This window comes from Callithrix jacchus, chromosome 3 (genome assembly GCF_049354715.1).
Source record: "Callithrix jacchus isolate 240 chromosome 3, calJac240_pri, whole genome shotgun sequence".
Classification (NCBI taxonomy): domain Eukaryota; kingdom Metazoa; phylum Chordata; class Mammalia; order Primates; family Cebidae; genus Callithrix; species Callithrix jacchus.
This window is the reverse complement of record NC_133504.1, coordinates 34,573,177-34,592,494: the sequence shown is the minus strand read 5'-3', so window position 1 is coordinate 34,592,494 and position 19,318 is coordinate 34,573,177. Positions and strand designations below refer to the sequence as shown.

General features: G+C 32.6%; 1 protein-coding gene across 8 annotated transcripts in view; it reads right to left on the bottom strand.

Annotated features, from left to right (window-relative positions):
- The window catches only part of FSTL5 (follistatin like 5), an 848,028-nt gene that overhangs the window by 175,326 nt on the left and 653,384 nt on the right, over positions 1 to 19,318 (bottom strand). For all 8 annotated transcript variants that reach the window (XM_002745278.7, XM_008992524.5, XM_008992523.5 and 5 more), the window contains exons 9-10: positions 9,808 to 9,969; positions 5,056 to 5,190 (exon numbers count right to left, since the gene is read on the bottom strand). In XM_002745278.7, the coding sequence (XP_002745324.3) occupies positions 5,056 to 5,190; positions 9,808 to 9,969 (297 nt within the window). The remainder of the gene's footprint in view (positions 1 to 5,055; positions 5,191 to 9,807; positions 9,970 to 19,318) is intronic.

Here is a 19,318-nt window from a genome sequence, read left to right as displayed (position 1 = left end):
GGAGGACTTCAACCTGCCACTGACAGCATTAGACAGATCATTGCAGCAGAAAACTGATGAAAGTAATTATGGACTTAAATTAACAGCTAGCCAATGAGACTTAATAAACAGCTATGGAATACTCCACTGAATAACCCCAGAATATACATTCTTCTCTTTTGCACATGGATTGACCACATGCTTGGCCATATACAGTCTTAATAAATTCAAAATAATAAAAATAAAAATAACATCAAGCACTCTTTCAAACCACACTGCAATGAAAAGAGAAGTCAATACCAAGAAGATCTCTCAAAACAACACAAATACAGAGACATCAAACAACTTGCTTCTGAATAACTCTGGAGTGAATAAAATCAAGCAGAAATAAATAGAATCTTGGAAATTAATGAAAACAGAGACACAACTTAAAATTTTTGGGATGCACCTTAAGTAGTGTTAAGAGAAAAGTTTAGAGTGTTAAACGTCTGCATCAAGAGGTTAGATAGACCTCAAATTAGCAATCTAACATCAGTCTGAGAGGAATGAGGAAAACAAAGAGGGCAATCCACTTCCAAAGATGTTAGAAGAAAATAACTAGAATCAGAGAAGAACTGAGCAAAACTGAGAACTAAAAGTCCATACAAAAGATTAATGAAAGCAAGAGTTTGTTTTTTTGGAAGAATAAAAATGATTGACCACTAGCAAGATTAACAAAGAAAAAAAAGGAGAAGATCCAAATGATTTGATTGAAATCACCAGTGACAAAGATGACATTGCAAATGATCCTTCAGAAATACAAAAGATCCTCTGAGACCATTATGAACACTTCTATGCACACGAATTAGAAAATTGAGATGGAATGTATAAATTCCCGGAAAGACATAACACTTCTGGATTGAACAAGAACGAAAGTGAAAACCTGTGCAGAACAGTAAGTTTGGAAATTGAGTAAATAAATAATAAGAAATGTACCGACCAAAAAGAGCCCTGGACCAGAAGATGAACAACCAAATTCTACCAGATATACAAAAAAGCGCTGATACCAAAATTCCACTGAAAGTAATCAAAACAATTGAGGAAGAGAGCCTTCTCTTTAACTTATTCTATGAAGCACGCATCATCCTGATACCAAAATCTGGCAGAGACACAACAACAGCAACAAATAAAACTTCAGGATAATATCCCTGATGAATACAGATGCAAAAATCGTCAATAAAGTACTAGCAAACTGAGTCCAGTAGCACATCAAAAGGATAATTCATCATGATCTAGTATGCTTTCTTCCTAGATTCACGGGTGGTTCACCATATAAGTAGAATTAAAAACAAAGACCATACGATCTGTCAATAGATGCAGGAAAAGCCTTTGATAAAATCCAATATTCATTCATATTTCTGTTGGTAAAACCTCAACAGAATAGGCATCAAAGGAACATAACTCAAAATAATAAGAACCACCTATGACAAACCCACAGCCAACATCACCTCAATGAGCAAAAGCTAGAAGCATTTCTCTGGAGAACTGGAACAAGATAAGAATGCTTGCTCTCACTACTCCTATTCAACATAGTACTGGAAGTCCTACTCAGAGCAATCAGGCAAGAGAAAGAAACAGAAGGCATCCAAATAGGAAAGGAAAAAGTCACAGTATCTCTCTTTGCTGGGAATATGATCCTATACATAAAAAAAACCCTAATGACTCTGCAAAAAGTCTCATGGAACTGACAAATTCAGTAAAGTTTCAGGATACAAAATCAATGTACAAAAACCAGCAACATTTTTTTTAATTAGTATACCTTAAGTTCTGGGTTACATGTGCAGATCTTGCATGATTGTTAACACAGGTATACACATGCATGGTGGTTTGCTGCCTCCATCCCCCCGTCACCTACATTAGGTATTTCTCCTAATATCATCCCTCCCTCACCTCCCTACCCCCTGCTATCATTCCCCTAGCCCCCACCTCACAACAGGCCCTGGTGTGTGATGTTACCCTCCCTGTGTCCATGTGTTCTCATTGTTCAACACCCACTTATGAGTGAGAACATGTAAAACCCAGCAACATTTCTATATACCTATACCATTCTAGTTGAGAAGCAACTTGAAAACACGGTTCCATTTATAATAGCTAAAAATATATATAATATCTAGGAATTATTTAACCAATGATGTGAAAGGTCTCTACAAGTATAACTGCAAAACACTGCTGAAAGAAGTCAGGGATGACACAATTGAATGGAAAAGTGTCTCATGTTCATGTACTGGAAGAATCAATATTGTCAACATGGCCATGCTATTTAAAGCAATTTATAGATTAAAAGATGTCTCTACTAAAATACTAACGTCATATCTCACTAATTTAGAAAAATCTACTCTCAAATTAATTTGGAGCCAAAAGAGAGCACAAGTAGCCAACACAATCCTGAGCAAAAAGAACAAAGCCATAGCCATCACATTACAGCACTTCATACTATACTACAGGGCTACAGTATCCAAAACAGCATTGTACTGATATAAAAACAAACACAGACCAATGGAATGAAATGTACACCCCAGAAATAGACCCATCCACTTACAACCATCTTATCTTTGACAAAACAGACAAAAATAAGCAACAGGGAAAGGACTCCCTTTTCAATAAATGGTCCTGGGATAACTGGCTAGCCACATGCAGAAGAATGAAACTACCACTACCTCTTACTATACAGACAGATTAACTCGAGATAGGTTAAAGACTTTCATGTAAGACCTTAAATGATAAACATTCTAAAAGTAATGGTAGGAAATACCCTCCTCAACATTGGCTTTGGCAGAGAATTTATGGTTAAGTACCCAAATACAATCACAACAAAAACAATAATTGATAAAAGTACTAATTAAACTAAAGAGCTTCTGTATAGCAAAAGAAATTACCAACAAAGTAAACTGTGTACAGAATGGGAGAAAATATATGTAAAGTATGCATGCAATAAAAGTCTAATATCCAGAATCTACGATGTACTTAAATCAACAAGCCAAAAACAAATAATCCAATATAAAAAATGGGCAAAGCATAAGAATAGACATTTCTCGAAGGAAGCCATACAAATGGTCAGCAAACATCTGAAAAATGCTCCACATCACTAATCATCAGAGAAATGCAAATCAAAACTGCTATGAGATAGCATCTCACATCAGTCGGAATGGCTATGACTAAAAATTTCAAAAAATAGTAGATGCTGGCAAGGCTATGGAGAAAAGAGAATGCTTGTATCCTGTTGGTAAGAGGACAAACTTGTTCAGTCACTGTGAAAAGTAGTTTGGAGATTTCTCAAAGAACTTTAAACAGACATATCATTTGACCCAGCAGTCCCATTTCTGAGTTTATATCCAAAAGAAAATAAATCATTCTACCAGAAAGGCATATGCACTTGCATGTTTGTTACGGCACTGTTTACTATAGCAAAGACATAGAATCAATCTAGTTGCCTACCAATGGTGGGCTGGGTAAAGAAAATGTGGTATGTATACATCATGGAATACTATGCAGCCATAAAGAAGAATGAAATCCTACCCTTTGCAACAACATAAATGAAGCTAGAGGCCATTATCCTAAGTGAATTAATGTAAGAACAGAAAACTTAAAACCACATGTTCTTACTTATAAGTAGGAGCTAAACATTGAATACACATAGACATAAAGAAGGGAAAATAGACACTGGGGACTCCAAAAGAAGCAAGGTCTGGAAGGAGGCATGGGCTGAAAGACAACATGTTGAGTGCTATGCTCACTACCTGGATGATGTGATCATTTGCATCCCAAACCTCAGCATCAAGTAATATAACTATGTAATAAGCCTGGATGTTTCCTGTTTATAATAAAATTTAAATTATTGACAGAATAAAATTCAAAAATAAAGAAAATATCTAGCACTCCAAAATACAAATGTGCCATGTATAACTAGTATTGGTCTCTTTCCACGAAATTACTAGAAAAGATCCCAGATCCACAATCCTTAAAATGGGGATTACAAAAGGCAGTGATTTTCACTAATGTGACATCCATGTAATTTTGGTTTTATTTTGTTATGCAGGATTCTAGCATTTAACTATTGGGAAGTATCCCAAGGGAAACTGTCTTCTATCAAGCAGACATTATTACTTTTGCGGTTCATATTTTTCTGGAGTTACTAACATTCTATTCGGTTTACTTATCTAGCATTGTCCTGATTTTAATCATATACATTATTATTTTTTAAATGGGCACTTGTACTTCAACAAGATTTAAACCTTGTTGAAAATTTAATTCTGTTGAATCTTCCCCTTAAATTTTCCTAGAATTTACACACTAAAAGGTTGTATGATTTACAGATTAAAGAAGCTTTGGCTAGGTGTTTTACTGTTGTAATGAGGGAAATATATTAAAAGGTACATGACAAACACTGAAAGAAAGTAAATAGAGTTGAAAATCTATTTTATAAACATCATCATAAGGGCAAAGAAAACAAACATTTTTAATTACTTGTCCCCTAAAATTAATTTTTAACAGAAAGAGAATTATAAATTAGTGCTGGCTGTACTGCATAAAAGGAATAGAGTAAAGGAATTATGGGGCAGTGAGTGCCTTGGAGTGGCAGTTACCACTGAACCTTCTGTAGAGAAGGATGCTGTACAGGTCTTAATCCAGTGACGGCAATGTAACTGACAGGAAAAGAAATATAGTAATTCATTCCACCTATAAGACACACCTTGGATACATCTGGGGCCTTGAATTCCCCACATTTAATTGAGGAGAGGGATTTTGCCAGAGATATAAATTCCTCCAAGAGCAAATGGGAAGACAGGACCTGAAACACCATATGAACACTTGCAAAAAACATAAAATCTAGTGTTGTAATGAAAATTTCACAACTTTTTTTTCATCTTGAAATCTGCTTTGAGTATTTCAAGATTTCTATCCTTTCTACATATAAAATCTATTTGTTATAATGCATTGTGAAATTCACAGTTTTCTGGTGCCTTTACTTTTTAAAAAAGCTGTAAAAATGTATGTTGAGTATGGTGTGTGCATGGTGGGGGGCAGTTCAATACATACGGGTCTTTCTAGCAGAGTCTTCCACAAAAAGAGAAGAGATATCTTCATCCACTCCTGCTTCATTCTTTGCGATACAAGTGTATGCTCCAGTGTCTTCATAGCGCACGTTGCTTATGTGGACCTCACTGCCATTTGCTGAAAAAAGAAGGGAAATGCAACTTGTAAACTACAATTTCAGTTTTGGTACAGTGCTTTCTGGTTACACAAACAGTTCTCTTGACTTGTCCTAACTAAACCGTTTTCCTTCTTACTTCCATACTTTGAAGGCATGCTAAATGATTCCAGAAGCATTCAAGTGTGCATAAATTGTGCTGTCATTTTGTAATAGAAAGCCCGATACTCTATATCAAATGCATATTTTATGTATTGTATCATTCCCTATATTCTACATTGTATATGAGGTATTTCATAATGGTAAGTATAATTCCATTTATGTATTTACTTAAAATATTCAGAACTTGCATTCCCCTAAGCTTTACAGAAGTCTGTAATAGCAACATAATTAATTTGCAGGTAAATATATATGAAAGATGTTTTCATAATTAATTGAGCAATATTATGCAGCTTTACTATTGCCATTCATCAAGCTTTATCTTTTATTTTTTTGAGACGAAGTCTAGCTCCATCGCCCAGGCTGGAGTGCACTGCAACCACTGCCTCCCAGGTTCAAGCAATTTTCCTGCCTCAGCCTCCTGAGTAGCTAGGACTACAGGCACACGCTGCCACACTCGGCTAACTTTTTTTGTATTTCAGTACAGACAGGGTTTCACCATGTTGCCCAGGCTGGTCGAGAACTCCTGACCTCAAGCAATCAGCCTGCCTCAGCCTCTCAAAGTGCTAGGATTACAGGCGTGAGCCAATATGCCCAGCCCAATCAACTTTATTGAGTTCTTATTCTATGTCTGTTATTATTAGGTAAAGAGGACAGAAAGATAATCACACATGACTTGTATACAAAAGTTTCAGTCTATTGTCAGAACTATATGTAAGATAAACATGGAAAATATAGAAGTTGATATAGAATGTATGAACAGAGAGTTAAGGGTGTGATTAATCTAAGTTTTACATCTTGGTGAGATAATTTTTAAGCTAACCCTTGAATAATGAGTAGAATTCTCCAATGTGAAAAATCGGGGTATAATCAATCATTTACTATATATTGGCAAGATTCTAGGAACTTTCACATGTATTATCCTTCAACATCTCAGATAATACATAACTATTAGGTGAGGAATCGGGGAGTATAGAAAGAAGTTGAGCGTGTCATTTGACTGTAAGTATAAAAGCTGAACTTTTGACCTATCTTGCTCTAAAGCTGAGTATTTACTATAGTCATTTGTTTAAGTTTCTCTTTCTTTTCTTTTTCTTTGTTTTCCTTGTTTTCTTTCTGTGTGCCTGTGTATGCTTTGTGTGTTTGTGTGCATATTCGTGTCTGTGTGATCCATGTTGTTCAGTTACAAGAACCACACATGACTATCTGTGGTTGTTTGGAGAAAAAAGGGTAGAAAGCCAGTGAGAAAAGAGCTTGATTGCCATTGCTAGGAGCCAGTAGCTCTCAAGGGATCTAAGATATGGAGAGGCAGTGGATGTGAATGTTTTAGAGAGAATAACTTGAACTTCTTCTTTCTTTATTTGCTAATGCAAATACATGTTGTCATGTATATACATCCTTATTCCCCTCATCACTCGTCGAGAATCACTACTCCAAAAAAGAGGTTGGCAGGTTTTCATGTTGTCGCAAAAGGCCAGGTGTAAATAATTTAGGCTTTGCGGGCCACATAGTTTCTGTGGCAACTACTCACCTCTGCCATAGCAGCATTAAAGCAGTCACACAATAAATGAGTGCCACTGTATTCTAAAAACTAACCGCCACCACCAACAAAAGCAAAAGCAAACAAACAAAAAATACCATTACTTACAAAAACAGACAGCTATTTAGATATGGTCTATGAGTCTTAGTTTATAGGAACCTGCTCTAAAAGATAGGTAGTAAACAACATATTTAGATTTGCTTCACCTTCTTATTTTATATAAAATATGGCCTCCTCCAAAATCATACCATTTTTTTTTTCAGGATCCACATACTTAACAAACTAAATTCTCTAGGCTTTGTTTTGAAGCATCAAATAAATTGTTTCCTTCTTTAAATACTGTCTCCTAACATTTTTACATGTTCTCCTAACCACTATGTCCCATTGTCTTTCCTTCCCTTCTTGTGTAATCTAGCATTCTTAGATGTTACCACTCTATTGCCAGAACTATCATCTCTTTGTCTATTTACCATCCTGACACATCTGCCTTACTAACCTCTAGAACTAGAATAAGCTAACCTATCTCTGCACCTGGTGTCCTTGAAGCTAGGTCTTTGAGAAAGTTATGAGACTATTGCAAAAGCAAGTTTATAATTTTCAAATTCAGTTTATAATTCCCAGGACATTCAAAACTACTTGCTATTCATTTCACTTGACCTTTACAGTAAGGTGCCTTTCATATCTGCCTCTACTTTTACTTCAAATCTTTATATACTTTGTTTGATGTTTCCCATCATAATACTAACTTGACTCTCAGCAAGTGATCTTGATCTTTCAATCGTGAGGTAAATAGAAGTGATCAGAAAGTGACCTCAAAACTTCCTGTTCGTAGATTCCCTTTGATTTTCTTCTCACAGGAAATTTTCTGTTTGTTTCCAAGGCAAATCTCCCTTATTTCTTATTGATTTCTATGACTCTTCCTGCATCCTTCAACCTTCTCATTTCTCCCTACTGCTACTTTCGCAAGATTGAGAAATTATCCAAGAAGAAATAACTCAATTAGTCCTAAGCCTCCCCAACAGAAGCTGCTGCCTTCTATTTTTTTTTCCTTTCAAAATCTGGCCAAAGAAGATTTGTGTATTCCTTGTCTTCTTTTCATTTCTAAACCCACTGAAAACTGATTGTTACCAATACTGTTTTTCTAAATGTCATAAGAACAAGCTGATCACCTGAAGTAAACACTTACCAATAACTTTTGCAATAAAAATAACCTTTCTATGCATTTGCCATTGTCAAACTCTATTTTTAACTTGCTCCTCTTCCATACTATCATCTAGTCTTCTGCCTCTTGATGAATTTTAGTTTCTTTCTATTACGTTCTTCCCTTGCCTGTTAATAAAATATTTATGCTTTGGGAAAGCACAAATATTTTATTTACAGGCAAGGGAAGAACGTAATAGAAAGAGATTAAAATTTCTTTCTTTCACTCTCTAATTAACATATTATCCCAGCGATTGTCATAAACAATGTCCTGGACTTTGACTTCACATACAAACACCAAAGAAACATCTGATGGGTGAGTAGATAATTAAATAGGATTAAGCCACATGGAGTTTTATACCCCACGTACCTAGTATGATCTCTTCAGTTAACCTCCCTTCCTTCCTTTTATTTTGTGCAATATTCTCTCAAAACTTTAACTATTTTTTCCTGTCTTAAAAATTAACAGTAATTTCTTTGCAAGCACCTCCTCCTTTTAAATGCTGAGTCTGGAGTGTTAGAACTTCAAAAATTTGTTGCCATGTATATACCTGAAAGCAAAAATTATATATACTTTTATAATATGGTTTACTGCTATTAAATTGGCAAGAGACAAAATCAGAAGCTAATTAGACTTTTATTCATTTCATTTACGTTAATTAGATACATCTCTTCTCAGATTAAAGACCTCTTGATGTAATCAGTAGGTATATGTGTAAATGTTTCTGACCTACATATACACATTAGTGATTTCCAGGATTAAAGTTTTTAAAGTTTAAGGACACTGAAAGACATGTCTCTGTTGACTTCCAAAAATAAGTAAAAGTTTTAATAAGTTTTATTTAAAAATGTGTAATGATTAAATATATCCAGTGTTAAAGCAAAATAATAAAACTCTATGTAATAAAGTGACAAAATATATTTATGTTTAATAGTATAAATTAAAAAAATTTAAAGTCACAAAATAAGAAATGTAATTTCCCCGCAGAAGACACTCCAGTAAAACGAGTGTTGTGTGCTACCCCAACAATGAAAAAGAGCTTTCTGCTTTTTTTTTCCTGACAATATAATCAATATATTATTTGCAGCTGCTTTTGGACTATTCAAATTATTTGACCTTACAGATCTTGCCCGGTTTTGTTTATTTTCCACATATTTGGGAATGTTTTTTATCTATTATATAGTAACTTATTTATGTCTACACATTAGAATATTAGAATATGTAAAATATTTTATATACTAAAATATAGTACAGACTTTAAAAAATGTAAATGGAAAACGTAACTTTTTGATATTTTTCTTCTTTCATTTACAGAATATGCTAAAAAATTCACTAAAAAATTCTGTATTGAAATTCCCTATAATACATATTTAATGTATTATTTAAACATTTTCAAAGTAACTTCAGAAACAAATTTCTATGAAGATATCTAATGATTCTGTTCAGCATAACTGCTATAATTCACAGGACAAGTATTTTAAAGACACATAATTTAATAATTTTGCCTATCACCAAAATAATGACATCATTCATCATTATGACAAGACTATTATTAAAAACATTAAAATGCTAAAAGACTCTTTTCCATATAATTTCTTAGATATAAGCATTTTTTTATATTCATGACATTTCTGTTGCCACCAACACTCATTTTTCTCTTTTTTTCCAAAAAACGTTATAAATTTTAGTATAAATCTTCAACGTGGTCATTTAAGAGAAATAAATGCAAGGAAAAGGCACCTTGAAGCGTGAGTTGTTTTGACAGCTTTGATGTAATATCAATTCCATTCTTCAACCAGCCAAGCTGAGGGTTTGGAATGCCCTCTGCATGGCACCTAAGACTGGCAGTTACCCCAGGCTCTCTAGCCTGGCTCTCTGGATACACCCGGATGACTGGAGGAACTAAGGAAAGAAATGAAAGAGAAAGTGAATTAGTGATTCATATTTTGTATTTAATTTTCCAAAAGAAACAAAAATTGCAATAAGAGAAATCATAAATTATGCTATACATAAATGATGCTATACATTTCTACGTAGTTTCCAAATAGCATAATACACTGAAATATACAAGTGTTACCTGGATAAAAATCTATTCTGGGATTTTGCTAGGGAATATATAAAATAAGCCTGGAATACCTTGTTTCAGAAATTACAGAAGTCCTCAAAGAATGATGAGACATACTAGACATACTAAAAGAATATAGAAACCAGTTTAAAGAGACTCCAATTTGCTAAAGATGGGACAATATGTTAACGGAAATAATTAGTAATTACAAGGGAGTATAAGGAATTAAATGAAACCATTAATTCAGTTATATAAATAAATGAATGAATATATAATGGAAGGAAAATAAAGTCTGTTTATTATTATAGCACGTTGGGAAATTAATAATTCCATTTACAATAGTATCAAAAATTAGGTATAAAGTTCACCAAAGAAATGCAAAACTTTCATATTAAATACTATGAAACTTTGTTGAAAGAATTTAAGGAAGACCTAAATAAATAGGAAGCCATCTTGTATTCCTGGATTGAACGAATTGATTGGTAACATAGTACAAATTGATAAAGACTATTGGTAAGATGAACATACTCCCAAATTGACAAAGACAAGTAAAGGAAAGACAAAGGTACAATGTAATTCTTACCAGAATTCTAACTGCATTTTTTTTGAGAAATGAAAGAGCTAATCCTCAGATAAATATGAAATTACAGGAGACCTCCAAGTAGCAAAAATTTAAAAAATTTTTTGAAAAAGTATGAAGGTGGAGGGCTTATACCTGCTGATTTCAAAACATCCAATGAAGCCACAGTAATTAAAGGAGTGCAGTAGTGACACAAGGATGGAATAGAGTTGAAAGTGCAGAAATGTACACATACATTGATGGTCAGTTTTTCTTTTCAATCATTCTGGGGCAATTGGAAAACCATAAGCAAGAAAATAAACCTGAATTCCTACCTTATATCATGAATAAAATTGAATTCAGAATGAATCAAAGCCCTAAATGTAGGAGCTAAAACAATAAACTTTCAGAAGAAAACATGGAGTAAGTGTTTCTGATCTAGGAGTGGATAATGGTTTCTTCTAGATATAACACCAAAGCACAAGCAACAATAAAACAAAATAAATATATTAGATTTTGTGGCTCATCAAAAAAAAGCATAAATACAACTCACAAAACAGGAAAAGATATTTGCAAATTCTGACAGTATCCATAACATGTAAAGAACTGTTAAAAATCAGCAACTAAAAAGCCAACAACTTAATTAAAATTGGGGACAAAAAATTGAATAGCTGTTTATCCACTGAAGACATATAAGCACAAGAAAATACTCGAAAATTTTAAAAAAATCAAAAAGAGGGAAACGTAAATCAAAACCACTATATGATACCACTTTACACCCTCTAGAATGGCTATTTAAAGAAATAAACAAAACCCAGAAAATAACATGTTGTTGAGTACATGGAGAAACTGGAACTCTTGGCCATTGCTGGTGAGAATATAAAATGATGTAGCCATGCAGTAAAAGGAGGAAAATACTAATGCATTCTACAGTATGAATACTGGAGGCTTTGTGCTAAGTGAGAGGAATCTTACACAAATGTCCACATATTATATTAATCCATATATAAAACATCCGGAATGAGCAAATCCATGGACATAGAAAGTATATTGATCATTGCTAGGGAATGAGGAAAGGGAGGAATGGGAAATGACTGCTTAATGGATATAAGGTTTATTTTGGAGGTGATAAAACTGTTCTAGGGGCTTACGTATCGGCGATGGTTACACAATCTTGTAAATGTGTTATAAGCTACTGAATGGTACATTTGGACACAGATAAATGGCATGTGGATTTTATCTGAATAAAATAAAGAGGGAAGGCAAAGGATGGCCAATGAAACACTCTTTTATTGAAACTCATCAATAAAAGAGATGAGTTACAAGAAATAAATAAAACATGCAAATAAATATTGGGTCTTGGACTAGGAAAAATAAGCTATAAAGTATATTACTAACAGAATTGACAAAATTTAAATATGGTCCCTGTATTAGATATTGAGATACTACTAATGTAACATTTCTTGTTTTGATAATTGCATTTTGATTAAGTAAAATAATTTTCTTTATAAAAATTCCACACTGAATTAACTAGTATTGAATAAAATCTCAAACATTTTTGCCATTACATATATATGTAATGTATATACACATATATACGTATGTATGTGTGTGTGTGTATATATATATATATATATATATATATATATATATATATATAATCATTGGTATTAAAATGTCTTAAATACAACATTGGGCATAATTATGGAAAGACTCAATAATTAAAAGTGAGATCCAGATCAATTGATAACTTTCTGTTTCTAGTAATGTTGAAAAAGTGAAAATGATTGATTCTGATCAATTATCTTCCTGACTAGAACTTAAAGACCTGGAAAAGTCTGCAGAAAGCATTTTCAGAAAACATAAGTAACTCAGGGATATAATGGGGAATGGCAGAATGAGTACAGAAGAAACTTTAAGGCTCAAGGAAGTGAGCTACAGCTGTTTCTTCCTCAGGAATATTTCGCAAACCAGGTGGAGATTCTGAAGTCAGAGTTGATTACTAATCAAAGGCATTTTATATCTGTCTCTCCCTCCTGTGTATATACATACATAGATGTGTGTGTGTGTGTGTGTGTGCGTGTGTGTAATTTAAAAAATAAGACATCTTGAGAGGTTTTGTATTTTTTTTTCTTTTAGCTATTAATTAATTCAGTGTGTGTTTCTTTAAGATCTGGCCCTATTACTGCATTGAATCAAATACGGTGATTTATCTCTTCTACCTTACCAGACCCCAAAACTTCTGGAAACCCAGGATTATGTGTTTATTTATGGTTTCCAAATACATGCTAATATCTGGGAATCAGCTGATTCTGGTAGTCAGCCTCAGCTAAAGTAAACCAACTTAGTATTGTGGCCCACAATTATTTTGTCTGGAGATCATGGCATAGTAATCCTTTTTCTCTGTACTGGGTCACTAGTTGCATTGAATTCAAGTGGCCTGAAAATGTCCAAAGATTCATTGCAGCCTCTCTAGTACCCCAGCGCCTGGTAGTTATGGATGAAATAACTCTCTTAACCTATTTTCTTTAGATTTCAAATAATTTCTAAAATGGTTTATTAAATCAAGTTGGCTGAATGCAACACAATATCTCAAGACTTTCCTCAAGAAAATACAAACTTAACCAGTAAGAATAAAAACAACAGCCAACTTTTAAAGAGCCACAAAACTCTGGTAACTGAAGTTATTACTCATGTATGTTTCCTGTGTTTAACGGGTTGATAGCTAAGCATAAAAAAGTTTGGAAGTTATAAAACATAATGTTGTAATTAAAATGAATCAACTAGAAACGCTATATTTTTAATGACAAAAAAGAAATTATAAATTTTTATATTTAACCCAGATTAGATACAGCTGAAGAACAAAAAGAGCTAATAGAAAGTTAAGACAGAAAAGAAAAATCGTATCCAAAATAAAGCACAGAGGTATAAAATACAGAAAATACAGATCAGAGAGTAAGTGAATACAGAATAGATTAAGAGTATCTTATATATATTTAACAGAAGTAAAAGAAGAGAGCAATATTTGAAGAGGTAACCATTGTGATATTGTCAGACCTGTGTAAGACATCAAACCAGTGATTCCAAAATCCCACTGATTATGAGCTTCCTAAAAAAGGTTGATGTATAGACATTACAGTAAAACTATATAATACCAAAGAAGAAAAGAAAAGTCATTAAAAGCAACTCCAAAAAACAAAATGGCAAACCAAGAAAGTCCGATTGAGAACTAAATTCTTACAGAAATGGTACAAACTAAAGAGAACAAATTATAGACAGTTTTATACCAACACATAACTTTAAATAAAATGAACAGATTTCTGGAAACACAAGCATCTAGCAGAACCACATAAAAAGTAGTACAAAACCTTAAAAGTCTTATAACATTTAAATAAATTTAATGTATTTAAAAACTTTTAATCAAAGAAAACTTAGAACTTTTCCAAAATAAAGTAAAAATAACACCAATCTTATACAAACTCTTCTAGAAAATAAAATGGGGCTGGAGGCATCTCTTTGGTACTATTAAAATATCTCTATCAATTTTTGACACTCCTGCCTTCAAAAGCTAGAGACTAACGTTCCTTACTTTACACATGGGACCTGTGGGCTGGATTTAATGATATACTGTTAATGAGCAGATCTGTGGCAAAGTAATGGTGCCAAATATTCAACATTAGGTCATAAAAGGTATTGCAATATTCTCGTTGTTCTCTTGCTCTTGAAGAATTCAGCTGCCATGTCATAAGACACTTAATCAGTCTTATGGGGATGCTTATATGCTAAGGGGCAGAAAGAGGGCCCATGACAACAGCCAGCAAAAAACTAAGGCCTCCTGCTAGTAGTCATTTGAGTAACCTTGGAATTAGATACACCAGTCTCAATCAAGCTTTCAGATGACTATAGCTCTGAGCAACAAGAAATGCCAAATGTGGGTGAAGGGGAGGAAGGCAGCAAAACACAATGCCATGCGTGTACCTATGCAACTATCTTGCATGTTCTGCACATATACCCCAAAACCTAAAATGCAATAAAAAATAAATAAATAAATAAAAAGAAATCTCAGAAAAGATCTTATGCCAGGATCACCTAGCAGAGCTGTTCTCAAATTATTTGATTCTCTCATTTTTGTATTAATTATTGCATATCTTGATTTTCCTACTATCTCAAAGGACATAAATGTTGTTGTTTTAACCCACTAATATTTTCACTAATTTATTATGCAGCAGAGATAACTAATAAAATCCCCAGCTTCGTTTTATGAGGTCGACATGAACTTAATGCCAAAATGTGGCAAGACATTAGAAGAAAGAACAATTAGTGATCAATGTCACTCAAAATAGATGAAAATTCCCATACAAAATACTATCAATCAAAATATATCAGAACACTAAAACAGTAATATACCATAACACATTGGTTAATCATAGACATTCAAAAAATAATTGAATTTAATTCACTATATTAACATTTTAAAGAAGTAAAATTGTATGATCTTTTTCATAATTGCAGAAAAGTCACTTACTTTTAGAAAACAAGAAAATATTTTCTTTATTAAGAGTTATCTTAAGCATTTTTAGATGGCATAGAGTAAATTAAAATACAAAAGATTATTTAGACAAATTGTGATAACAAGTGAATTTGGTAAGTTTGCATGATGCAAGTTTGCATATTTGCAAATATCAGTAACAAAATATTTCAAATATTTTAAATTTAATAAAGCAAAAATATACTATCTATAAATGTATTTAACATATGGTCTTCAAACCCTTTGAGGAAACATTCCAAAACGTTATTTAAAATGGTATTGATAAAAATGAAATAAGACTAAAATCAATGGAGTAATAAACCATGTCCATGGTACCTTTAGTTATTATTGCCTTTAGTTACCATTATGTTAATTTTAGCCATCAAATGTTTTTTTCATTTCCATTCCCGTTCCACAAAATTGGTAAAAACGATCTTTGTAGAAACCATCTAAATATTGTACCACTTATGAAATACTAACTTTTGTTCATTTAATTAGTCATTCATTGATTACTTAACATATGTGATAAACTGTAAACTGTTAATTGACATAGATGGACAAGGCATGTCTCGTATTCTCAAAGTATGTGCTGCTCAATAATGAGAACCAGAAAACAATAATTGTAACAGAACACTTTATGTCCTGTAGTAGACTTGAAAGAGGTGTGGTAGTTACATAAAAAAGGGAGTTATCAACACAAAGTGCTTTAATCGTATTTTGAAGTGTTTAGGGGAGTATGACAGGCAGTGTAGTGAATGTGGCTGTGGAGAAGACATTTACAGTATATACATGATGCTGAGTATTTTACACTTTTCCAGTGATGAGTTATGTCATAGGTTGTTTGATAAATGTCACACACAATTGTATGGACAGTCAATTACCCCATTTACCAGCAAAAATGCTGTGAAAGAAATCCTGCACTCATTGAGTAAATGTATATGTATTGATTATCTGCAAGTGCCAAGCATTCCAAGAACACCATAATTGTCATTATAATGTACTAAACTTTGTGGGAAATGATTCAGAAATTATGCAATGATGGACTATTAATTGTATAATTTTCAAATAATCATTCTATGTAAAGTTTTGAGGTTAGATGACATTTGGATATATTAGGGCAAATGGTTTAGACATTTTAATTCCAATATCCAAAAGCATGCAGTTCTTTCCAAAAAAAATTAACATGCTATCTCTAACACAAATATTAATTCTATTCACATTGAAAGCTAATTATTCTGGACAGCTGAATTTTCTTAATTGAGGAAATGGTACTTAAGATTTAAGATGCATATTATTTTATGAAAGTGTTCCTTAAGTGAGTTCTGGACCTCAGATTTTGAAAAATTCCTGCTAATAAAAATGTATTTATTTGTTGTCATTTAAAGACATTTAGACTGAGACAAATGAAGATTTTGAGTCTGCATTCTGCTGCTCAATAGTTATGTGATCTTGAGTTCATTTTCAAACTTTTTGAGTCTTTTTCCTTATATATAAAATAAATGTTGTACCATATTTTAAGGTTTCAAAAATCAAACAGAATTACAAAAATACAAAGAGTTGTATATTGCAAAGCAATATGTTATAAAACAATATATATCATACAGCAATATATGATATGCTATAGATGATTAATAATAGGCTCTTTGAGAGAAGAGGTTTTGCCTTATTTAATTACTAAATTCCTTTATGTAGCTGAGTGACTGATGCAGTGAAGACCATGAGGAAGTGTTCCACAGGATGTGTGTGGCAGGCTTATCACAGTTATTCCTTTCTCACAGTTATAATTTAGCATTTGCTATTTAGAATGAGCATGAGAGTATACATAAGATACATTGTCCTTAATAAGATATATGACTTGGTAAATAAGGAAGAGGACTCTAGTTCTCTGTCAAAGAAGCTTCTGCAGGAGATATCTTATCAAAAGCAAAAACAGGACATAAAAGTTTTGTTCACCTGGACCATCCACTCTCTGGTTAATGCATGTAGTTTGAACTACCTGATATCCTTTCCTTTCAGTCATCAGGATGCCAATAAAAAACTACGAGGTCCAAAACCAAACTGAGACTCTATTTGGTGATTCAAATACAATGCAAAGTTAATCTCACCACTTTTTTTGTAGTGTCTGAAGGGTCCATTGTATATACAAATTTCATTGACTATTGAATAAGCTCCAATCTTCCAGATTTACTAAAACTATAAAGTAGTGGAAACCAAGAGACTAGTTAAAGCCACCACGTCAGGACTACAGCCTACCACTCTACTGCCTATTAGTTCCCTTTCCCAGCTATACTCTGGAAGTATTAAAAATTTAGACAGCCTAAGTCTGCTTGAGAATTAGTTTGAAAGGAAACACACCGATCACCTAAATAAGAGCAATAGATGACACATTATTCACATTGAAAAATATCCATATTATATGGGCCACTTACACTGTCACTCATACTCCCCAAAGGAAACCTTTTAAAATAAGATGTTCAATTTTCTCCTTCATTCCTAGCTGCTTCTACTTTATTGATGTACTTATGAAGGCACAGAAAGAAAGCTGGTGAATAATAACTTTTGTCATATGTAACTTTAATTCTCATATAGATTGTATATATGTATGAAAAAAGAATATCTTTATGTAATTAACATGTGTCTCAGTTTATTGGTGTTAAGTGATTTTCTGAAAAGTGTCTCTTAACTCACGTAGAAATGAAGGATAAGTGATTGGCATAGCAACTATTTAACCTCAGTGACAAGCTACACATTTAAAAGTAGCTTACTTCTCCCAGGATACATATTATGAAATATAAATGAGGATTGATGGCAGCCTGAATTAAAAAGTCAATAATCCTCCAGAGAACATTTCAAACCATTTGTTACAGTCATTTTTTGTTAGAAAGTGCACTCTATAAACTTGTCTTTTTTTTTTCTATTGAAAATGCATGAAAAAAAGAAATTGATGAAGACCACCTAAGTGTTTTCACATTGGATTGAGGATCCAATGTGCATGGACTACCATGAAAAGCTATAAATAGGCTCCTAACAGTTTATGAAAAAGGTGATATTTAAAGATAAGCTTCTAAACGCTAAATAATTCCAAATGATATTTGATGTCTTTAATATAGCTCAGGAAATGCCTTCAACTTAAACAGTTTAAACTGATTGGTTTTATATAATTATATCCAACACAATCATATAATATCCTGTCAAACAATATAATTTTGTGTATATATTAATACAGAAACATTATAAATAGCATTGACATTTCATATTCAAATTTATTCTACAAACATGTAATCAAATAAACTTCTACTACCTAAAATGGAAGGAGATACAACAGGATGTAAATGTATATATTTTATTCAAAAATTAGGTAAAGCATAAAATTTGATTTATTTTTGAGTTTAAAGATAATAATATATAGCTATTCACTGAGAAACTTCTGAGCACAATACATTGTGCTGGTAACTTTGCCTATTTCTCACTTTCTTGTCTATATTACACATCCAATGAGTGATAGATTCAAGTTGAAATTAGCCAAGTGGAGCACTAAAAAAAAAATGCAATCTTACCTTAAATTGTTTCATCTGGTCTTAATAATAAAATATACATCTTCATAAAAGTATCCACTAGAATTTGACTACATGGCATCCACAGTCATTAAATTATGAATTAGATTGTGAGCTATAATACATAAGGCATGTTTAAAATCCTGGAAGCAATTATATTTAAAAGTAAAGGTCAAATAAATTAGTGCATTTAGAGTATTTCAGAGCAGTATTAATAAGGCATCTCTAACTTTTCAAGGAAACTGAACTATTGCTCAGTTTAAAAGTGATATCACCATTTAAATAAATCAAACAAATCTAATAACATTTTATTTAGTTTAATGGTTTTTAATGCATCAAATGCAAATAATCAGACATGCACTGTATACTCACGACCAATTGCTCTAAGAATACATAAGACTAGTACATTTTAAGATTATACAAATTCAGAAATTAAGGTGATGTTCTGACACTTAAAAAATAGAAATGAAAAATGGAGGAAATTAATAAAAGAAAATATATTTACATTCACACAGGTTTTAACTTTGGTGTTTATATGAAATCCT